The sequence below is a fragment of the Amphiura filiformis genome, chromosome 19 (genome assembly GCF_039555335.1).
Source record: "Amphiura filiformis chromosome 19, Afil_fr2py, whole genome shotgun sequence".
Taxonomy (NCBI): domain Eukaryota; kingdom Metazoa; phylum Echinodermata; class Ophiuroidea; order Amphilepidida; family Amphiuridae; genus Amphiura; species Amphiura filiformis.
Genome location: NC_092646.1, coordinates 38,953,548 through 38,977,567, shown reverse-complemented (window position 1 = coordinate 38,977,567; position 24,020 = coordinate 38,953,548). Strand labels below are relative to the sequence as shown.

At 37.1% G+C, this 24,020-nt stretch overlaps 1 protein-coding gene across 2 annotated transcripts in view; it reads right to left on the bottom strand.

The window, feature by feature from the left end:
• Positions 1–23,572, bottom strand: part of LOC140141266 (uncharacterized) — a 42,067-nt gene extending 18,495 nt beyond the window's left edge. The window contains exons 1-3 of one of the 2 annotated variants that reach the window (XM_072163073.1): positions 23,395–23,572; positions 14,274–14,361; positions 3,396–7,196 (exon numbers count right to left, since the gene is read on the bottom strand). In XM_072163073.1, the coding sequence (XP_072019174.1) occupies positions 3,396–7,011 (3,616 nt within the window). In that variant the 5' untranslated portion in view covers positions 7,012–7,196; positions 14,274–14,361; positions 23,395–23,572. Of the gene's footprint in view, positions 1–3,395; positions 7,197–14,273; positions 14,453–23,394 lie in introns of those variants that run through there. The other variant, XM_072163074.1, reaches the window with a different exon arrangement.
• Between the last annotated feature and the right edge of the window lie 448 nt (positions 23,573–24,020).

Here is a 24,020-nt window from a genome sequence, read left to right as displayed (position 1 = left end):
GAAGGAGAAGCAAAGGGGTAAGAAAGGTTATGCATGATTAAAAATCAACTCTTTTTTGTTTATCTGTTCATTTTTTTGTAAGTTTGTTTTGTTGATTTACAACTCCTTATAAAATTGCTTGAAAGTGCTCCCAGTCAGCGAAAATAAAATAGTAGTTGAAGTTTAATTTAATTTACTTTCATATTGTGGTATGTTTTGAATTGAATTTTCATGAGAGTTTTTCACTCGACACCTCATACACGCGAGAGAAAAAGAAGAAGGTCAAAAAAGGAGGAAAAAAAATTATTTCTTTTACTTTTGTACCGAGGTGAAAATTTGAAATAGGAGGAATTCCTCCTGAGGAGAAATCTCATTCCCGTCATACAGACTTGACACCAAGAGCCTATTATTCTCTTATTAGCTTGTAATAGGAGAGCGACAGTTAAGACTAATAATATTGTGAATTGATCGAGAATGGCCTACATGTGGTGAGAGCAACAGGTATCCAAAGTTTGCTTTATACATATTGCATGAGCGTGACTGACTCACACTTTAAATATGATTAAAGTACAAGAGCCTTTAGTTGGGACATTATTGGGATATTCCAGTTGAAATCCAGATACCCTAATGGAAAATATGACCTTTATCTTCAAGGCAGGGAGTGTAAATTTCAAATTTGAAATCTACATCCACTGTGTAGGAGATTAAGATTGTGTCTTCCAGGGGGTGTTTGGAATTCAACTCAAATAGCCGATTAATGCACGCAGGAACACAATAATTTTCACCTACATGTATAAGTTGAACAAACAACACTACTCAAAAAACAACAACTAAAGGATCATACTGACAATCAATTTGCATTATTTCTTTTCTGTTCTCATTGTCCTGACCAAAGTGTTTTTAAGTATCATTCGGTAGTGATATAGTGTTCTGTTGCCAAGGGGGGAAGCGCTCCCCTGTGACAAGTCAAACCCCCATGGATGCCCATTTTGTGACTATTTTCTACAAAGCTTGCCCATCTCAAACATATGGAAAAGTTTTCCTATGAAAGTCTCTTTAAATAAATTATACTCGACTCCAGTGTGTGCACGCTGTGTGTACAGAAGCGTTCGAGGTCAATGCACAACGTATACATTACCACACAACACACAAAGCAGGGCTGTACTGAAGAGGGTATGATTTTTCCTATGGTACGATGGCATTTTGTAAACAATCAGATTCCTTTTTAGAGAGTAGAATCTGGCAAAGTATTTCTAGGAAATACCGTTTGAGCCAAGTCAATCGGACTCAAGGGTAGCGCTAAGTTGCTTTTTGGGGTCCCGGACCCACCAAAATAGAGTTGGGACCCCCTGTTTTTAAATTTTCTGCAAGTTCAGGGGTCCCTGCAGACCCCAGTTTTTCAATCTAGCGCTATTGCAGATATACTATTTATGCTGCATTTGTGTAACTGGGACTCACCAAACTCTACTCCGGACCCCCTACTTTTTAATCTTTTGCAAGTTCGGGGGTCCCTGCGGACACTCAAGTGTTTAGTTCTAGCGCTACCCCTGATCGGACTGACTATTATCAAGTGAGGGCCGTCTATAGCACGCTACTTTAATGACACAGGGTGCATGTCAGTGTGTTTCGCCGTAAATCGAGTATGATTTTGGGAATACCTTGCAGTGTTTAGTGCTCCTGTACGACGAGGTCTTTTATCAGATTTCCTTGAAAATCGGGGAAAGTAAAGTTTAATATATACATGAGACAATTAAGAGTGAGCCAAAAAATAAAAGGCTTACCCTTTATAATAATTGAAGTCGAAAGTGAAAAAAGACAATTTTCTCCCATTGCTTAACTGTGGGACACCTTTTATTTGAGCAAAAGAGACTACTTTTCCATATGGTTGCCTTTCTCTAATCCTTTTACCCCCACCCTTCTCTAAAAAAAGTCTGGACTATATACCCCACTGCCAGAAACCCTTAACATTACTGTTTGATTTGATCCCAGGATGATTAAGTTTCAAAACTAGCCTATTGACAGTAGGTAACCAAAATATTTTGACTGACATTCAGTTCAGTTCAAACATAATTATTTTGGTGCATTCTGAGAAATTTTTGAGAGTATCTATTACAATTTTCAATAAGAATATCAAATGTTTCATAGAACACAGATCATGGGGTGACATTGCACCTTTCACACCCCTGGATTTGCCTGACCAAACCATACCACTTCATGCAATGGCTACTGAAAATGGAAATTTATATTACATTTTCTTATGAAAACTGTTTCTCGTAATGATGTCAAACTCATAAATAAAAGTATTTGGTAGATCACAGCCACATCCATCACTTTTCTCAAAAAAAGTTCAGATTTTTATAGAATAATGTTTATGTACAAACAATTTCTCGCAGATTAATTCATTTAGCAAAAATATCGTAAACTTTGAATTATGTTCTGGTGGCCTATGGAGCAGTGTACACATAATCATGCATAACTCATAAATGCAAAATCGAATCGGCTGAAATTTTGCGAATAAGCTTTTTTTGTGGATTATCTACTGCAAAATGTCATAAAAATAGGATACTTGGATCACAAAATACCCCTTTAATGAAGGGTATGAATGATATTACTGGGATGTACACAATAAGAATCCCAATAAGCAGTAAGCACCCTAAGACCGGTATGCACAAAACAATGTAGATCTAACTTTAGACCTGGTCTAAACAATGAGGTCTAAGTACCACCTGTACCATTTTTGTTTGTCACTCCTCATGCTAATGGAGTGCAAAATAATGCACGTCCTCTGGATTATTTACCCAGCTCAATCCGGAGGTGCACTATTCTCAGGCCTTGCCATTTGAGGTGAGCGTTCGCTCTCACTTGCCACCGCTCGCCCAAACTCGATTTCTAGTGAGCGATTTTCCACTTGCCATAGACACTAAATATTGCTCGCAGCGAGTCGCCGAAAATTGAACTGCATTCAAGTTCCAGTACTTCCAAATGTATTTGATTTATCATTATGTGTAATAACTTTGTCTTCATTTCTGAAAACAGAAGAGAGGGTGCAACAGTGCATTTCATATTGGTATGAATTGTTTTTAGTCCTAGAGTGTGATGTGGCCACTACATACTAGAGAGTGATTCAGCTCTGAGAGTGATTCGAACACTCGCCTTACATCATGCTAGCGAGTGATTGGCCACTCACCTTTAAAATCTAGACGGCAACCATATTCTACTCTCTGTGAGTGACAAACAAACATGGTGAAGTTGGTATACTCTTTTCTCTACTCTTTAGACCAGGTGTAAAGTTAGACCTGGTATAACTTGTTTTGTGCATACGGATCGACCTATGGGCTATTAGAGAATTCATCATTTCACATAATTTGATACATAAGTGTTTTTACAACCACTTTCATATACCAAGATTGACTTACCATTCGAATTTGGTTCTGAAATCTGTAATTCAGGATCAGGGGAAGACTCGCTGAAGGAATTCCTTGCTGGTGCTAGAATATCATGATTTCCTCCTATCTGATGTTGAACAACACTAACTATCTGCTCTTGTAATTTCACTTCACTACAGCCACTTTGATCATGCAAACTTTGCTCAGCAGTCTCTAAACATCTTCCAAAATCTCTAATACGTTCCAGAGATCCAGCACTTATCTCATCTTGTATGTGTGCAGCCAGATGGCTTTGCTGAATCCTGTCAGCATCCTGTTCTCTAGGAGTGGTATTGAGACCACTTTGGAGTCTTTGATCATGAGGTACGTGATTAGATTGGAATGGAAGAGAAGCTGTGTGAAGCCCAAGCTTGGCCTCATCGTTGGTACGAAGAGGTTGTATACTTGACTTTAAGGTCTCTGTACTAGCTCCAGTTTTGCTCAAATCAAGTTCATCTGATGTTTCATGCACCTTATGCGATAGAGAAGAAACATTGTTCCATCGATCTTTTCCAATGAACTGTAGACCTAATTCTGCAGTTTCCCTTCTACCAAAATCAATTTCATCACGTCCTTCTTCATTTTCCTGTTGTTCATCTGCATCCGATGACAAACTTTTCAAATAATCTTCCTCAATTTTATCTGAACCAACGGCAAAGTGTGGGAGAGGCATTTTATTTACATGACTAGAAGGCGACTGTGGAACTTCATCTTTCTTGTCCGGTCTTGGCGTTACAGACTCGGCATCCGATGACAAACTTTTCGAATAATCTTCTTCAATTTTATCTGAACCGATGGCATAGTCTTGGACAGACATTCCATTTATATGAATAGAAGGAGACTGTGGGATCTGTCTTGGTGTTGCAGACTCAGTAATCTCTTCTTGATGAGAATCTACTTGAGGTGATATTTGATCTTTCCCATCATCAACTTGCGCATCACTTACTGAACCATAGCCACTTGATTTGGTTTTTCTTGTCTTTGGAAGTTCCAACGACTTGCATTCTCTTGCTTCCTTTGCTGCATTTCGCAACTGAACTAAACTTGAGCTTCCTCCACTGGACGTGAACAAAGACTGACTCCGCCCACTGTCACCACTGCAAGCAAGTGGATCATCTTCACTGGCATACAGGCTATTATCTCTGCTTCCTTTGGAGCTTGATCCTCTCGAGTTAGTGAATTCACGTTTCCTCCTCTGTCCTTTATCAGACATGTTTGAATCTTGTCTGTTGACTTTCTCCCTTGGACTCTCCTTGGAAAGACCTGATGTTGCTTTGGATGATCCCTGTTTTGGAATTGCACCTGCTTTGACCTTGTCATCCTCTGGTAAACCATCATCAATGTCTCTTGAAAGAACACGTGTAGTGTTTGAACTACTGGATCCATCATATGTTGTCCTGGAGTAAGTTTCTCCTCCACAAGGCACCCCATCAGCAAAATCTTGTACAGGGTGAACACTTTGTTCATTCCTTTGAAAAGGAAACATCCTTTGTGGGGAATCTATGCTACCAGTTTCCACACAGTCTGCGAAGTCTCTTGCTCGAGGTTCAACACTTATTCCATCACAGAAGTCTTTCACATGGCCATCACCTGACATACTTTGCTGTCTGATGTCGCTAACATCTTGTGAAGTATTTTGGGCATGCTGTGCCAAGTCTCTTTGTTGAGGTTCACTAGTTCTACTATCAAAGAAGTTTTTAACTAAAGACTCAAGTGTTTTTGAATCACTGACATCTTGGACACCAGTGTCCATACACCTTACAAAGTCTCTTTGAGGTTTACCACCTGTACCATCAGAAACTGTGACTCCATCAGAAACATCCTGTCTGTTGGAATCTGCACTAGTACTTTCATTGATTTGAGACATATCAACAGAGCCTCTAACTTGTGAAATCCCATCGCAGAAATCTTTTACGACAATATTGTCGGTAATATTCTGGTATGATGCTTCCTTGCCGTCTGGGTAATTACTGGTGTTCATTCCACCAGCAGTTCTGGAGTCACTGCCATCTGTGTTATGAGTCATACCATTCCCTGGTACTTCATACCCATACTCGCAATCTGTCATCAGTGTTCCATTGGTGGATTCTGAACACTGGAACCCTCTGCCATCTTGGTCACCATCCTCAGCTCTTTCCCAAGGCATTACCCCAAGAAGAGCTTCAGTTTCTTCCAAATATTCATTGTCAACTGCTTTTGTTTCCTCGTCATCTGGGTCTAGCTTATTCCACCATCTCAAAGTCTCAATCATTCTTCTAATTGATTCTTTTGCTTCTTTCTCTGGTAGAGGCTTTTTTGGTTTGTTTTCAGAATAAGTGAAAGATATTGAAAGATTGCTAAGGTCCGAAGTGATTGAACCTTCTTCACCCTGTTCACTTGGGCTTTCTGAGTCTCTTGATTGATTTTCACTTGGGAGATCTTGATTTGCATTGATAGAAGTCTGTAGAGTTTGTGTATTTTGAACAACAGGAGATGGTTCAAAATGGCCTGCATTTTGACCATTCTCCTCTGAACATCTTTGGTACAACCTGTCCGTTGAAACATTGTTTTCTGGTCTAAATGTGTGTGTTGTGTCAAAACGTTTCTGTTCTGTAAACTGAGATGATTTTATTCTAGTCTGTGTGTCACTTGGACTGAAGCTCGCTTTTATTTTAAGATGGTTAAAGTTATCTATCGGTGTTCTGTTAATTACGAAGCACTGACTATCATCGCTGAAATCTCTTGGTGGTACATAATCGCTCATGTCTCTTATTTCGTCGCTCATGTCTCTTGGCAAAATGTCATCACTGCACATATTACTAGCCAAAGTGTAATCGCTTATATCTCTTGGCAAAATATCATCGTTCGTGCCTCTTGGCAAGATGTCATCACTCATGTCTCTTGGTGGAATATCATCGCTCATGTCTCTTGGCAAAATATCATCGCTCATGCCTCTTAAATATGGCGAAATGTCATCGCTCATGTCTCTTGGCGGAATGTCATCGCTCATGTCTCTTGGCCGAATGTCATCGCTCATGTCTCTTAAATTTGGCGGAATATCATCACCCATGTCTCTCATGTTACATCTTTCTTGAAATAACCAATTATTCTGTTGTCCTCTTTGAAAGTCATCACCATGCATTGGAGATACATTTTGTATACACATGTCTCCATGAGCAGAGATAATAATATTACTTTCACTATTACTTCCCCTTTCAAGTTGATTGTCACCCAAATCACTTCCTGTTGCACTCCCAACGATATCTGAACTACTTCCTACATTTGATTCATTCCACAGCATTTGTTCCGCTTCCACAATTGCCTGCTGTCTTTGTATCGATTTACGACTCGGGGATTCCGGAGGTATAACAGGTTGAGTTGTATTGCTACTAGGATCGTTGTTGTTATTATATGAAAATTCTGCACCTTGTGGGTAGGGTGTGGTTGAGGTAGTAGTAGTAGTAGACCTGCTCATACCTGAATCCCCATCATCAACAGCTGTCATATGCTGCCTACCATCTTGATACCATTTATCACCTCCATCACATCTTACAGAAGTTGAGCTCGCATCGGTGGTATCCCCCTCTGTTTTAGACTGCGAGCGACAATCTTGATCCAACTTCTCCATTTTGGAACACTTTCTCTGATGCTCATGTGCTATTGAGTCGGACGGGTTGAGGTTCTACGAACATCTTTCTTGTATGGGTCGTATTTTTGATGCATTATTTTGATAATATTTCCATGTGTAGGTCTCATGACTTGTCTGGAGCTATGCACATCAGATTGTAGCAACAATGGGTTACTTTTTCCATTCTGAAACGAAACAAAAATGTGAAACTAGTTAAGTTTGTCTTCACACACAAAAAAATGGGATGATGGCCTTCAACATTGAAGAAAGGTTTCACATGCTCAATGCTCTGGCGTAGTGCATGTTAGAATATGACCGTTGCTAGGTCAACTGACTCACACTTTCTTTGTTACGAACCACTGATCAAAATGATCACAACACAAAGCCTATGGCATATATCATAATTCGGAACAGGTGTATGAGCCCAGGCTTGAACCAGTAACCAATGGTTTAATACTAACATGCACTAAGGCAGTGAATAGACACATACTTTTCCACTAAAGAGCCATTATAGCTTACACCATAGACCTTTTCCCGAAGATAGCTGCCCTATATTTATGGATGCTCCAATTTATAATTCCGGGTCCTCAACACTAACACAAATGCAACTATTTAGCCTGAACACAATCTGCATGAAAGACATGATCAAGATCGGGATATGACTTGTGTAAGATATAGAGGTTTACGCTGCTAAGTGTCAATCAGTGGCGGTGCCACAGGGGGGGGGGGGCATGGGGGGCAAATGCCCTCCAGTCAGAAGAACCTCCCCCAAAAAAAAAAAACCCCAAAATTACAATAATTTCCACTCTTTGCGGTAATTTTGCGCAAAATTTGTTGATTTTGCCCCCCCCTGAAATTCACTTTGCCCCCTAATCCCCCCCATAAAAAAATTCCTGGCGCCGCCACTGGTGTCAATTTGTCCAAATCTGAAGTGCAGAAAAATTATGAACATTTGCTTCTTTCTTTCTTTCCATTCCAGTCATATTGTGATCTTGTGCCAAATAGTAAGGTGAGGTGATAGTTCAACATGTTTTATAGGAAAATATGGTACCATGTTGACATTGGCAAAATTCCTTATTTGAGTTCATTTTACATGACGAACAATTTGTGACCATTTTCATTGAAATCAGAGCACTTTTAGTTTTTGAACCCTGTGTGGCCAAAAGTTTGACCTCTCTGCTTATAGCTCACGAACGGTATGTCGCTGATAGGTCAAACTATACTTCTGAATCGTTATGATCAGAGGAATACTTTTTTGACAAAATCTGAGCAATTTTGAAATTTGAACCGTCGTATGAAATTTGACCCCTGTTGACCTCTAGGGACATTTTTTGAATTTTAAACATCTAGCTTATCATTTTTCTACCCATTTTTTCTGATCTACTGACATCAATTTGAAGTCTATTTCCGAGGTTGTAAAATAGCCCCTTCTTCCAACTGCCTAGTTTCAACAAGGTTTTAAAGTCTCATTTCAATCCATCTTATTGAGTCTCTGTTCTTGCTTTTGCTTTAATTGTTATGGCACTTTGATCAAGTTGGAGAGGCGCCTTATTGAATTTTGTTTATAATGTTCATGCTTAGTCTTTCACATGTTATTTAAATACACCATTGGGTTTTACAATCATGCAAAAAGTAGAAAAAAATAAGGGTGTCCCTGTGAACAAATTACACATTATTACTATAATTCCAGTAAAATTTATCTCAAATGTGATCACAGCAAGGGTGTTTTGTGTTCTAGACAAAAAAATGGAAGAAAATATGCCTGTGTAAGGTGAAAAAATTGGTGACGGTCTCAATTGAAAAAATAGTCATCTGCATGAGTGCAATTATGTGCACCAGCATGCAAAATTGCTGGCATTTGTATGATTTTTGAAGACCTTAAGGGCTCTAAAATGAGCGTTTATTGCGTTTCGAAAGTATTTTTTGTGGGATATGAGAGCACCTCAGACCTATCGAATTGCATTCTGAATACTGAAGCATGTCTTTCTGATATCAAATAATTTTCATTTTTGAAAATCACAATATAATACAAATTTTATGACAAATTATAAAAATTTGATATTTTTCAAATTTTGATATATAACAGTCCTCGGTAAATTATATAAATCTAATGATATATTCTTAAAGTGTATGTAGCTGTGAGGAAAAGCAGACGGTCAATTGAAAATTTTGACTTTTCATATTGAAGATATGGATTTTTTTCCGAAAAACCTAAATCTATGTCTTTAAAAAATCCATATATTCAATACGAAAGGTCAAAATTTTCAATTGATCGTCCGCTTTTCATCCCAACTTCATACACTTTAAGTATAAATCATCAGATTTATAAAGTTTACTTTAGTACTGTTAAATATCAAAAATATCAATTTTAATGATTTGCCATAAAATGTGTATTAAATTGCAATTTCAAAAAATCAAAATTATTTGATATCAGAAGGACATTCTTCGTATTCATAATGCAATTCGATATGTCTGATGTGCTCTAATGTCCCAAAATAAATACTGTCCAAACGTTCATACCCCAGCCCTTAATCAATAAAATGTCCCCATATTTGCAAGTAATTCACAGTGGTGGACCCATTAATGATTGATTTTCAAGAAGCTCTTTGCAGGAAAACTACCATGTGGCTAATAGAAGAACATATTGCATGAAGCAGTGATTTGAACTTTTCTCTCTCCACGTGGGTGTCGACTGCAGACGACAAGTTTCACATTTTTTTGCTAATTCAAAAATTTCAGAAATGTAAATTTTTATGATCATATTTGGAATCAGCATGAAAAATGCATTAAAATGAGTACAAACAAGCCTGGTATTGGTTCAGTGGTTTTTAAGATAGCTCTTGATATTTTGAGAAAATATCTCAAAACTTGGACTTTTTATGTTGAATCCTATGGCTACATGTAGCACGTGGAGCATTAATATTTTCACATACTGTGTTCAAGTTTGCACTTGCACTTTGTCTAGTAAAACATAGCTATTCCAGTTGAAAGCCATACCCCCTATAGAAGACATGGCCTTAATATCATCTTCCACACAAGTAGTGTGACTTTTAACTAGGGTTACATAAATATGGGTGACTCCATTTGAAATCTACACTCCCTGTGTGGGAGATTAAGGTCAAATCTTCCACAGGGGGTGTAATGGATTTTAAATGGAATAGCCCATTGTTCAAGTGGTCTGTGATTTGAGGCATTAAAAAATCACTGAATGTGAACTACATTGTACAAACCTAATAAAACAATGCTTGGATAATATTAATGAAAAATAATTGTATTTTTGCCTCTATTAAAGGTGGGTAACCTGATTGACAGCCTCATCGCCCACTTTACCTCATCAAAATGCAGATTTTGGTATCAGGTGAAAGCTTGTGTTTTTCTCATTTATGTATTGAAATTAGATGTTCTAAATGAGTATATTTCCAAAGAAATTATCAAAAAACTCAGTGTCCATCTAGTGTACATGTAGACTGTGGTATACCATGTTTGAGACTACATGTAATTAGACAGTTTTTGATGATATCTTCAGAAATACACTGAGTTGGAACTTATAATTTCAATATGGTACTGAGAAAAATAGGGGTTTTCATTTGAAATCAATTAATATTACATGATCATCATGATTATCATTAATAATAAATTCAGTAGACTACCAATATCATGATGTAATTCTTCCTTCCTTCCTTCCATTACTGTGCAGCTCTCATTTGGTCGAGAATATTCACATTTACCAAAACATTTACATTTCTTTTTGCATGAATGCTTGAATGGGATGACATTTTATGTTTAAATACGTAAAGTTTTAAAGAATTCAATTTTCCAAATATATCAGGTCACCTTCCTTTAAATAAATGCACGTTCTGCAGTTAATAAAATATTCGAAGAAAATTTGTGAAAAATTAGTGCACGATAAAAGAATAAAAGTTTCTCGCCTGTAGATCTCGAGTGGGTAGTGCATGAAATCTACAATAGCTGCCAGGTGTCATATGTGCACAATATAGCATGCAGAATGATGAAAATTACAATGTAATTAATACTAATTATCTATAGGGCAGCTATTAAAATAGGGCTTCTTCTAGCGCTAAAACCATTGATTTGGTTATGTTATATGACCTTGTAAAATTGAACTCGCCATTTTTGCCATTTTGCATGCCTGATTAAATACAACTGAATTGTTTTCAAATGAATGAATGGTAAAAGTAATTTGTCATGAAATTAATGAAAGGGCACTTCACTCTTTCTTTCAGTCTTTTAAAAATTGTCAAATATCATGAATTTTAAAAAGCCTGAGTAGAATTCCAGCAGGGGCTACTCAACTTTGACAACTGCCAAAACAGTACAGGTGTAGCTTATCTCAACATATATCTCCAACTCTTCTCAATAAAAATATATAGCACTCTATTATTCTTTTATATAAAAACACAAAGGCTATTCAGAACACCAAACCATGGTTTGCCAGACCATGATACATAGAGAGGTAGGGTAGGCTGTATGCAGCATACAACAAAATCACAAAAATGTTGTTAAAGAATGTCAGTCAGTATTTCAGAAACTACATAAAGAAAAAAAAAGAGGAAGCCCCGCCTGGCCAGTTCTTCTGTGAAGAACTGACTTACACCTGTTACTTTGATGACAGACAGAACAGAATTTACATGGATACATTTTAACCTTGATTAATTCCCTAAGGAACTTAGACCAAAAATCTTTCAGGCATCTGAAAAGGAGCTTATAGCATTGAATACTAATTAATTAAAAGCTCATTTTACACAAAGTTTGATAGCTTAGCAATTACGATGCATTGCCTTTTACAACTTAAGTAACGCTGAAGTTCGCAAGCGACATGATGGTTGAAGTGACAGATGGGATCACTTATTTTACTTGTCTCCTATAATGCAAATGAAGTCAATATTGCAAAAAGAACCCTTATTTGACGAGCATTCAAGCCTGCAATAAGCTGATTATATCTTGATCCTTCATGTAATTATTTTGTGTAAACTAATCCTAACCCTAATCCTAACCCTACTCATAACCCTAATCCTAGCCCTAACCCTAATCCCAACCCTAAACTAACCCTAAACTAACCCTAAACTTAACCCTAACCCTAATTTTGTGTAAAATTACATGAAGGAATAACCGATTATATGTTGTATTAATTTGTGACACAAAAAAATATACCTGTATCTAATTTTGTTGTTTTGAAGCTATGTTCTTAAAAGACAAACTAAAAATGTTGTTGCACATACAATGTATGGACATTTTATTTACAGTTACCATGGCCACCGATCTATCAACTAATGCCATTCAAATGAAGATATAGGTAGTTTCAGTTTCATGCAGTTCATAATATCAATCATTTCAAAAATATATTACAGATTACTAATACTATAAAAATAGATAAATGCATTAAAAGTCCTGATGTTTCTTTTAAACAGCAGTCAATTGCTAAGCTTTTGTTTCTCTAATTTGTCTGATATAAAGGACATCATTATTTAACAACTATCGTACGTGGGAAACTCTGCATTTAACAGCTCTACAACATATTTTTTTGCAAAATTGACTGCAAATCTATTTCTTGTTTTATTTCTTCAGGAAAGTGGGGCATGTATGCCTATAGTGGTCCCTAGGAGTCTGGGAGTATACTTTAAAATGTAATTTGGTCTGAAATTACACCCCATCATTTCCCCATGTACAATCCCTGGGATACAGGAGGAGGGGAAAGCATAGCCTGCAGTGCATAAAGCATACTTTGGTTGGCGTCTAATCTTCCTGGTTGAAGGCATATACAGGGATAGCTAGGGTTGTGCCATAGTTTGCCAAAGAGCAATGGAAAGGAAGATGATACACATTACCTTAACCCTCATACCTAGGGGCTTTTTGTCGACAGGAAGGGAAAGAAGGAAAGAATAAAGAGAGAAAAGAAAGAAAGAAGTTGTTTGCTCTGGGTGGGATTCGAACCCGAGACCCCTCGCATGCCAAGCACTCAGTCGGCGACACTTTGCCACGGGTCTTGGGCTTCGCTGGCCAGCGAAACCGTGCCTATATATCACTTAGGGCAACTGCTTCATCACACCACGTGGGATGCATGCACGAACAGCGCATATATCAAGTAGTATTTTGTAGTATTCAGGAGGGTTAAGGTTAAGGGATAAAATTAAGAACACAGCAATAAGAAGTCAAACTCAAGTCAAAGACATTATGGTGAAACTCAAAGAAGCGGAATGGAGATGGGCAGGTCACCTTGCACGAAGGGAAGATAACAGATGGACTAAACGGCTTACAGAATGGCAACCAAGAACAGGGAAAAGATCAAGAGGAAGACAGAAGAGGAGGTGGCGTGATGACATTACTGCCTACATGGGACCTACATGGACAAGAAATGCAAGAGACAGAGAACAGTGGAAGAATAATGAAGAGGGCTACGTCCAACAATGGTCGAACACAGCCTGGTGAGGTGAGGTGAGGTGAGGATTTTCAGTGAATACCAATGCAACCAACAGTGCCTTTTGAAAGTGCTCAATTAGGGCACATTTTGGTGCTTTTTGTGAAAAACTGGTTATATATTGATGGGTTGCCAAAACACCAATAAGGGACTGTTCACAAACACTTGTTAGGGGGGCCTGATGAAAAAAAATTTCATCACGAAAATGTTTCGGAGCCCCCCTTTACAGACCTCAAAACTTTCAGGAGACAAATTGGTAAATACTAAGACAATTTGGGTTAAATTTGGCGAAAATTTTGACTTTTGGTATATCAATGGGTCCAAATTTCTTGAAAAATTGGTATATTTATGGGTCCACTTTCAAATTCTCAGCGCACGTCCCTACCAAAACCAAACTTGAGTACCCCCAAGTGTTTGTGAACGGTCCCTAAGTAGTTATATACAGAAAGTCAGCATCCAAAAGTCTGCATGGCACATCCCTGTACATTTATTTGAAGACCCCCCAGTCTGACATTCTTCGCTCAGGATTCACTGATTAAATTCCAAAAAGACACTATTTACAAAATCTACACACAGGGCTCAGGACTCCACAAAAAAGTGCATGATTTAATATCACAACACAGACCCTCATTGTGGCCAAGTCTATACAGCCTATATTTCACATGAGATAACAACACAATAGCTAGTTCAACAACACAATACATCATTGCTGTACGTGGAGCAAAAAAAATGTTAACCATTAACAATTTGAACTAGCACAAGCGGTATTACTTCCATCTAGCGCATCACTTTTGCTGGATAATGATTTATACATTTAAAAACATACCTCGTGCATGACTAGCTATCCTCCTATTTCTCCGTAAAATCATTGGTTGTCAGTTGACAGCAGTCCAAGGTCAAGTCTCATCCAGGGTCTTCAAAAACAAAGAAAAAATGATTTTATAAATACAACCTGATCATTCCAGTTCAAGTACCCTAAGCATTTACCATGTGAAAACGATAACATTCACTCTGCTGGCTCAAATGCTATTCGTGGCTGGTTGCCAAGTATAACGATGCCTTAATACTATGACATGCTTAACCCTTTAATATTTACGTATGTGAAACTTTCACTAAGCTATTTTTGGCTTGATTTCGCAGCCCTCGTTGTTCGATCACAAAGACCCTCAATGTGATATATCTAGAGCCTACCTATGAGTCACCTATTCATTGTTATATCGTATGGTTTTCTCATCAATCACACAGGTCTGGGTGAACATTTTTAATGTGCGTAAAATTGCGCACTGTACGTGTTATGGATTGCGACAACTGGGGGAAAACCCATGGATGTGTGTGATGTCATAGCTAGTGTAATCAATAATGAACATAATAGAAAGTATTGTTTTTCTGTCAGATATAGTATATAAAACAAGCAGTGTTCGAATTTAGGAAAAATAAATGGTTGTCCCACGGACAACCAGATTACAATTTCTGGTTGTCCGTCTAAGTTTTTGGTTGTCCGTAGGCCTACAAATGTGACTTTTGGTTAGATTTATGGTTGTCCGGCGGACAACCGAATTAGTATTTTTGGTTGTCCAGCGTCTTTTTTAGTTGTCCCGGGCAACCGGACAACCAAAATTTCGAACGCTGTAAACAAGCATAAAATCAATGATTTCATTAAACTTGATTAATTTAACCAAACATATAGCAAAATCGTGCGCAATTGATGGATAGAGCCAAAATTGTATCTTGTTTATTTAAATAAAATGTTTGCTATCTATAGGAAATTATTGTGGAAACGTCATACAACAAATAACAACTGTATAAAGCCCTATATTTAAAAGGGATCTGGAATGAGCGTTTTAAGCGTTTGGACAGTATTTTTTGTGGGACATGAGAGCACATCAGACATATCGAATTGCATTCTGAAAATACAGAATATCTCTCTGATATCAAATAATTTTCATTTTTTGAAATTTTATGACAAATTATTAAAATTTGATATTTTTCACATGTTTGATATAACAGTCCTCGAAGTAAATTTTATAAATCTAATGATATATTCTTAAAGTTTATGTAGCCGGGAGGAAAAGCAGACGATTAATTGAAAATTTTGACCTTTCATATCGAAGATATGGATTTTTTTCCAAAAGACCTATTTTTTTTGGTGTTTTGGGAAAAAATCCATATCTTCTATAATGAAAGGTCAAAATTTTCAATTGATCGTCGACTTTTCATCCAATCTACATACACTTCAAGTATAAATCATCATATTTATAAAGTTTACTTTGAGTACTGTTAAATATAAAAAAATAATATCAATTTTTAATCATTTGCCATAAAATGTGTATTACATTGTGAATTTCAAAAATCAAAATTATTTGATATCAGAAGGACATTCTTCGTATTCAGAATGCAATTCGATATGTCTGATGTGCTCTAATGTCCCACAATAAATACTGTCCAAACGCTCATACCCCAACCCTTAAGGTGACGGTGTATTTATTGTGATCGCAGCAGGGGGTCTTAGAGGGTGGTAAAATGATAATGCACATGTGAAATAGTATAATGCCAAAATAACTCAATTCAGTTATCAAAATTCAAGAAAATATTTGTGTCAAGCATTTTTCTTTGTTTTATTTTTTTAATAGTAAATAATAATACAATGTGTGTGGGGTGATTTTGAAAACAGAAAACACATTAAAATGGAGCATTTGTAATAAACAATTCCCTTTAAAAGGGAAAGCTGATCTCACAATTCATCAAGAAGAGGTCAGACATGATTTGTTGTTTATAAAACGTTCATTATCGCAAACGTTCATTATCGCAACATATATAGCTACCATTTTTAAATGGTTTGAAAATTAGGAACCCAAATATTTGCCATGTGCAAAAGGGGAGGGTGGCAAATATTTTTGGTAGGCCAACTTGGTGAGGAGGTGGGGAGGAATTTTGGGCATGCATTTTGAAATTCCCCGGGAGAATTATAATTATTGCACAGCCCATAACAATATTATTTAAAATAACCATTCCTGGATCCCTACTTTTTACAGCTGGCCATGCTTCAAGGCCAAAAAAAAAAGGTTTGTCTCGAAGCTCACAAGTGGTTTGAAAACAATTTATGCGAAATGCGATTTTTTTTTCTCCTTTTATTCCCAACTTGGTATTTTTATGGTGTTTTGAGAAAAAAAGTCTGATTTTCGCCAAATTTTGAAATAAAAAAAATTTCCGCATTACTTTTTCGTTCAAATTGTGTGATTTTACAAATGCGCATGCAAGCTTTGAGAAAAACCTTTTTTTTTGGCCTTACCAGTCATTTGTATCACATTGTGATGCTGCATTAGCTTTATCTAGCAATGCAAAGTAGACAAATGGTAGAGAACATGTAGTAAGCAAACTTGTGTGCAACCACCTGAACTTGTCTATATTCTGTATAGGCTAGAATGGCAATGAGTCACAAATTCAAGTCCGGAAACTGTGATATAATAGCCCTTTATTTATAATCAGTCTGTAAACTTGTGTTATTTAACTTAGTTCAATAAGTCAAATCAGATGAAAGATAAACTTTTGTGCAATTGACACTGTCAGTTTGTTCCACTCCATGACTATGCAATTGACGCTGTCAGTTTGTTCAACTGCATAATATATATATTGTCCCAAACAAAAGAAAAGGAAACAAAAAAAAACTGAAAAAAAAATGCTGATTTCATTTATCCCAAATCATGTGCTTCCTGGTTCAAGCTACTTTCACAGGAAATGCATTAAAAAGAAATTAAACATTGAAAAAAAGTTTTCCAATTAGGGAGTAGAGTTGTTTCAGTCACACAAACTTCTCAGCCATAACATTTTTGACTTACAAAAGTGTACTCAATACTGGCCAAGGGCTTAGGCAGCCAGCTGCGTCTCACCAGGGAGTGTTTTACACACCCAAATTTGTAAACAGTTGATACACAGATTACACACCCCATTTTTGCCCACATGGCCTATACTTTGTATACAAATCTTAAATTTACACACCCAGTTTTTTTAATTTACACACCCAAACCTTCAAATCTTGCCTAAGACCCTGATACTGGCCCAAACCCTGGAGTCTCTTTCAGGCTAAAATGGAAGCTAGATGCACAGGGCAACTATTGCTTTATTCTATTTTAATATTTAGCCCCCTCCCCCTTCCGCTGCATATGGCAAGCCATGTACACTACACAAGGATTCTTATGTTGATTACGCTATCTCAAATTTACAACTAATTAAAATGTCATTAAGTATGTGTACAAAGTACAAAAAGATAACAAATGACAACATACTAGTCTGCACAAGACCTTTACCTCTGACAAAATCCTTGACTTTAGTTGTGTTTATTTGAGGTTATGTCCTATGACAATTATTACAAATTTATTAGTGTACATGTAGGGCGTGTTTACCACACTATTCACATGAAAGTTGATTCATGAGTTGATCCATGCATGGGGCAAAGGAGGCAGCTGCCCCCATGTGAGAAGTCTTGCCCCCAATACACAATTTTCAACAAATTATGCCCCCTCTGAAAAAGTAGTCCTGGCTTACGATACTGTGCCGTATGGTAGTCAGAAGTGCAATACAAAATTTGTGTAGAGAAGATCACTGTAACCCGGTGAGGGGGGGGGGGGCACATCAAAAAATTTTGGTGGGTATGCTCCCCCGGAATTTTGAGGTGGTGGGTCTTTGGGAGCTGACGGCGTACTGGTAAAAGGGGGTCTTTTGGAGCTGTGAACAAGTAAAATGGGGGCTTTTGGAGCTACAAACAGTCAAAATCAAGGGCCTTTCTTGTCTTTTTGGTTGAAAATCACCTGAAAAAAACAGAAATATAAGGAATGAGCAATTTTTGGGTCTTTTAGAGCTGAAATTATTCAAATTAAGGGGTCTTTCGGAGCTCTATCTATTTTGGTCAAATATAGGGGGTCTTTCGGAGCTACGAAAATCAAAAAGGGGGGTCTTTCCGGGGAGCATACCTGTATGGTCATTTGTGTTGAGTGCCCCCCTGGGTCCGTAACACCAAAAACCCGGCCCAATTGTGATTTCAGTATGCACATGGTTAATAATAAAAAATAAAAATACAAAAATATCAATTATAATTAATAATCAGAAGTGTTCAGAGATGATGATGAATAAAGGTGCATACCAGTATGAGCAAAGAAATGGTTAGTTTTGATCGGGGGCACTTACATTACGTGATGGACACCATGCTCAGGTATGGACTCTCGAAACGCACCCTAAACGAGTATTACTCAGTATTTTGCCATTTCTAAAACACTAAGAAAGTAAAAATGCATGTTCAGGTTCTTGTTTTTAGGGAATGGTTAGTTGGCGAGTTATGTGGTGGTAAGTTATGGGTGAGTTACTGTTAGACCATTGGGCGAGTTACTGTTAGACCATTGGGCGAGTTACTGTTAGACCATTGGGCGAGTTACTGTTAGACCATTGGGCAAGTTACTGTACTGTGTAGACCAATGGGCGAGTTACTGTTAGACCATTGGGCGAGTTACTGTACTGTTAGACCAATGGGTGAGTCACTGTTAGACCATTGGGCGAGTTACTGTTAGACCAATTCGCGATTTATGGTTAGAATAGGAATCTATTCTTTATGCAAATCACACATTATGGCTTTAAAGGGACTGGCCAAGATCCAAATTTCCAACCTTTACTATTTTCCAAACTTACAAACTCAACAACATCTTTGCCCAACTCATCATGCCCTCTATGGCGACTGCTGATATAATTGAAGACCAAATTTTACTAGTTTGCATCTGACGACAGGGCAAACGCGCAACATGATTGGTTGCTGACTTGCATGCAGTACAGCATTCTTGGTCTGGTTGACAGGACGTCATACGAAAACTAGTCTTTTTTCTCGGTATTCAATAGTAAAACTTAAAAGCAAGCAGAAAACAAAGATGAGTTGCCAGTCTGAAGAAGCTACCAGTGTGGTAGTGAAATGGCACTAAAATGTGAGTAAATATACTGTAAAGCTATTTAATTTCGCTAGTACTTAATTTCGCTAATTGCCAATGACCACCATTTTTGTGGGTATTTAATTTCGCTAATCCAGCAATTTATGTGTACAATTCAATGTAAAACTGTTCAATTTGCGGGTATTTAATTTCGCGAATTAAGGCTTCTAGCGAAATTAGCGAAATTAAATCCCTAGCGAAATTAAGTGGTTTTACAGTATCATCTTTTACTTCCTTTTCCTTGGAACATGTGGAACTAGATACAAAGAAAACCAATATACCGTACAGTGTTTAATGAATATTCCAAAGGTCGATGTTATTGATTCCCATGATCTGTGCCATGAAAACACAAGAAACTATTTGGGTTTACAGTGAATCTCACCCCCCCACACACACACACAAATCACTTTGATATTTTTTTTTATAAGAGTTTTGATGCTTAGTTTAGTCATATAGTCAGAATGACCCCAAAATGATCTTGCCATTTCGTGTCTTCATTCTGCAATCATTCCCACCAAATTTCATGAACATACAACAATCTACATAAACCTATATGGCTCAAAATATGCTAAGGTGTCATATTATAGCCATATATTTTGACATCTTTTTTTAAAAATAATAATTATAGAAATGGAATATTTGCTAGTTTAGTGGCAAGTTTAGGTAGTAAAGACATAGCATACACAATTTAAGTAAAATCCTTTCACTCTAAATAATAAAAATAATAAAAATAGCTGTAAAAATGCCTATTTTTACACTTTTATTTGTAACATGCCAATAGACGCCTTTATTCAACAGCTTTTAATTTTTTTATGGATCCTTATAGAAATTCATGTGACCTGTTTCCCAAAATGGTGCAGTAAACCAATCAAAAAAAAACAGAAAGAGGCATTATGAATTATAAGTTAACAGATCAAAAAAGGATTTAAAAGTTTGCCTTATGTATGTTACTATTGTCTGTCAAACTTTTGATTGATTTTGAAGTCCCTCAGTTTTTTATAAACAAAGACTTGAAGCATAAACTAAAGGGTAAATCTATTGTAAATAACTTCATTTGTCCATATTATAATCAATTTGTAAGTGGCTGCCATCTTTTTTGAACATATAACAATTTTAAAATTTTTCTTGAAATGTCTGTCAAATAGTAACATACGCAAGACGGTGCTGTAATTCCTGCTAAACTAGGGTGATACAGCTAATTATGCTACATGACATAGCATTTAGCTCCACCTAGCTTTGTGGCACTATCACTTTGTGAGGAGAAGCTTTTTTGATGACACAATCCATTGTTAAGTGTTGTCTGTCAAACATTTGTACGCAAGTAACATACGCAAGATTTGTATGTGTCTGTCAAAAGTAACATACGCAATATGTTTAAAAAAATTAAAAATCACTTGATGTTCACATTATGATGATAGTTTAGAGTTTATAAAAGTGTTTTAAAACATGTGATTTATAAACTGCATGTGATCTTTATTCAATTTTCCATCTTGAACTACTGTTTTTGCCAAATTATTATTCTGTATGTTACATTTGACAGACATCTTGCGTATGTTATGGCTTGACAGACACACATATTTTATTTATAACAATTTATCCTCCTTATTGTAATATTTGGACACATTTTTTTCCACAATCAGTTGCTGTAGGTCCTACACCTAAATAACCACAAAATACCTTATGTAATACTTTATAAATTTTTATTTGATTGCAGAAAACCATCAAAATTGTGTCTGTCAAATATAACGTACGCAAGGGCTAGAAAATTAAATTTGTGAAGTAAATGGTCTATAACTTATCTTTCTTTTAGTGTATTATGAACGATATATGTGCATACTATAATTTAAACCTGGTTGGAGACCAAAAGAAAAGAGCTGGAAAAATAATTGTGTGTTACACTTTTATGACACCTTAGCTTATTTTGAGCCATATACCGTACCGGTAGTGATTTGACCGCAAATGACCCTGAATGACCACAACTTAATCCACCTCCCAACACACCTTAACCCACCCCAAGCTACAGTTTAACTGCTTTCCACCCTGTTGCACTACACCACCACACCATCTTAGCATATATATGGATATATATCCACCCAATGGTCTAACCGTAACTCGCCAATTGGCCTAACAGTAACTCGCCCAATGGTCTAACAGTAACTCGCCCAATGGTCTAACAGTAACTCGCCCATTGGTCTAACAGTACAGTAACTCGCCCAATGGTCTAACAGTAACTCGCCCATTGGTCTAACAGTAGGCAGTAACTCGCCCAATGGTCTAACAGTAACTCGCCCAATGGTCTAACAGTAACTCGCCCATTGGTCTAACAGTACAGTAACTCGCCCATTGGTCTAACAGTACAGTAACTCGCCCAATGGTCTAACAGTAACTCAGCCCATTGGTCTAACAGTACAGTAACTCGCCCATTGGTCTAACAGTACAGTAACTCGCCCAATGGTCTAACAGTAACTCGCCCATAACTTACTGTCACTTAACTGTCAGCCAAACATAGCCTATTTAACCCTTATTTTGCCATTAAACTTTGGTACCCCAAGCAAGTATTTTGGTCTAAAAAGTATACAATTTTTCCTGATTTTTGGCATTTTTGACACCCTAAATAGGTACAGCACTGTACTTGATACAAGTGTCCCCCCCCCCCCATTTTAATAAATTTGATGCTCCAACCCTCTGGGGTCACATTTAAGGAGGGACTCCTTATTTTTTGATTTTGCCCATTTTGGACTCCTTAAATCTCAAGTTGAAAGTGACCAAAGGGTGTGATAAAATTGTATGGTCGACTCCTTAATTTCACGATGCATGGAGGAATAAATCATAAAAATATAAAAAAATAAAAAGATCCGTAAATCTTTTGAATCGCCATAGGCCAACAACACTAATAATTTCACTGGATATTTGACAAGTTCCGAAGTTTAGAATTTCGGACAGATGGACTCCTTGAATTCTCATCGGACCCCTTAAATGTTGGTTATTGCAGGTACCAAAGGGTCCAGGAAAATTAAATTGGACCCCTTGATTTTTTGTGCTCGCGCTACCCCTGCCAACCCTACACGAGGGGCAAAAGTTCTAAAAGAATTAACAGCAGGTTGTCTTCATGCTCTTGGCAAATATGACTTCACAAAATTGGTTATTGATCTTCTCAAAGCTATATCAAATTTTCTAGACGATGTGACACGTAGGACAAGAAAGAGTGAAATTATTTCAAGTCCCGCTTTGAAAGATGTGTTATATTTTTTCCACAATAGATATCAAATGATTTTTTTCCCTTTTATTTTATGATTTGCTAGTCCCTGTGTTTTTTATGCTGCTGAAGTTATCCACCAAACGATAAAACGGCCTTATGTACGCCACGGGTCACTACATGTAGCCCTGGAGGCACAACAGCGATATTGGAGTACGGTACGTGAAAATGAAATATCACCTACAGAGTGCTAATATTCCTTACAAAGCATGGGTTTGAATAACGCGCCAAAGATTCACAGAGGATGATTTAGTTTGTTTGTCCTCCACCGCACTTGACTGACTCTCAATGCAGGTCATTTTTATCAACCTTTAAACCTTTCGTGCAAGCGCCCTATTGGTCATTAGTACGAGGAACCCATACCGTACTTAGCTAAAATAGGGCAGCATCAATAATGAAAATGTCATACCGATAAATGAATAAATGACACGTCTGTTTTGCCCGTCAATTGGTCATGTTGATGTTGGTGTCAGAAGTGGGATTGTTGTTTGTGCTCAATAATTCCGGTACATTTTGTGGCAGCAGTTCGCTGCACAAGTGCACATCAATATAGTTTCATGCCATGGTGCTCTGAATCATGTGCTACATTCAACATGACATATTGTATTGTAATGTCTATGCAGTATTGCAGTGTGCACAAAGCTGCACTTAAACATGGCATTGAATGTAAACAGTGTGAGCTCGAGTGATGATAGCATTTTTGATTAATAAGCTTACTAACTTACCTTGCATTTTGGAACTTCTCAGACTTAAAATGATTAGCGGTGGTCTAAAAACCTCCAGGATTGACAAGGGATCCGTCTCTATGGAAACCGTAAGACAACTCTCAAGTTCAGAGTAATTAAAGTGGGCCCAGAAGCGTGGGAAATTCCCCTTTCCCGTTACTCAATCATTTCAACCATTTTGTGCTGTGCAGATTTGCAATCACGTCTGAATCGAATGTGTGTACGTGTGGGGTGCATATGTGTGCAGACTTCTGACAAGTCTAGCAGGTGGTATTTTTATTTTACATCATAGACTTGATTCAAATCTTTTGAACAAACCAAGACAATATTAAAGGAGAGGTCGCACTTACGAACCATAGATGAACGCGCTGAACAGCTGACTGCAGAAAACCATGAGAAAACACTGAGAAGTTGGCAAATATAGTGAAAGGCAAAATTCGACATATTTAAAACATTAAATATTCTTCTCTCCTTCCTCATTTTATTTAAATATTGTAAAACTCTTTCTTTCTTTTTTTTTCTTTCTTTTTTTTTTCTTTCTTTCTTTTTTTCTTTTTTTTTTTCTTTCTTTCTTTCTTTCTTTCTTTCTTTCTTTTTTTCTTTCTTTCTTTCTTCTTTCTTTCTTT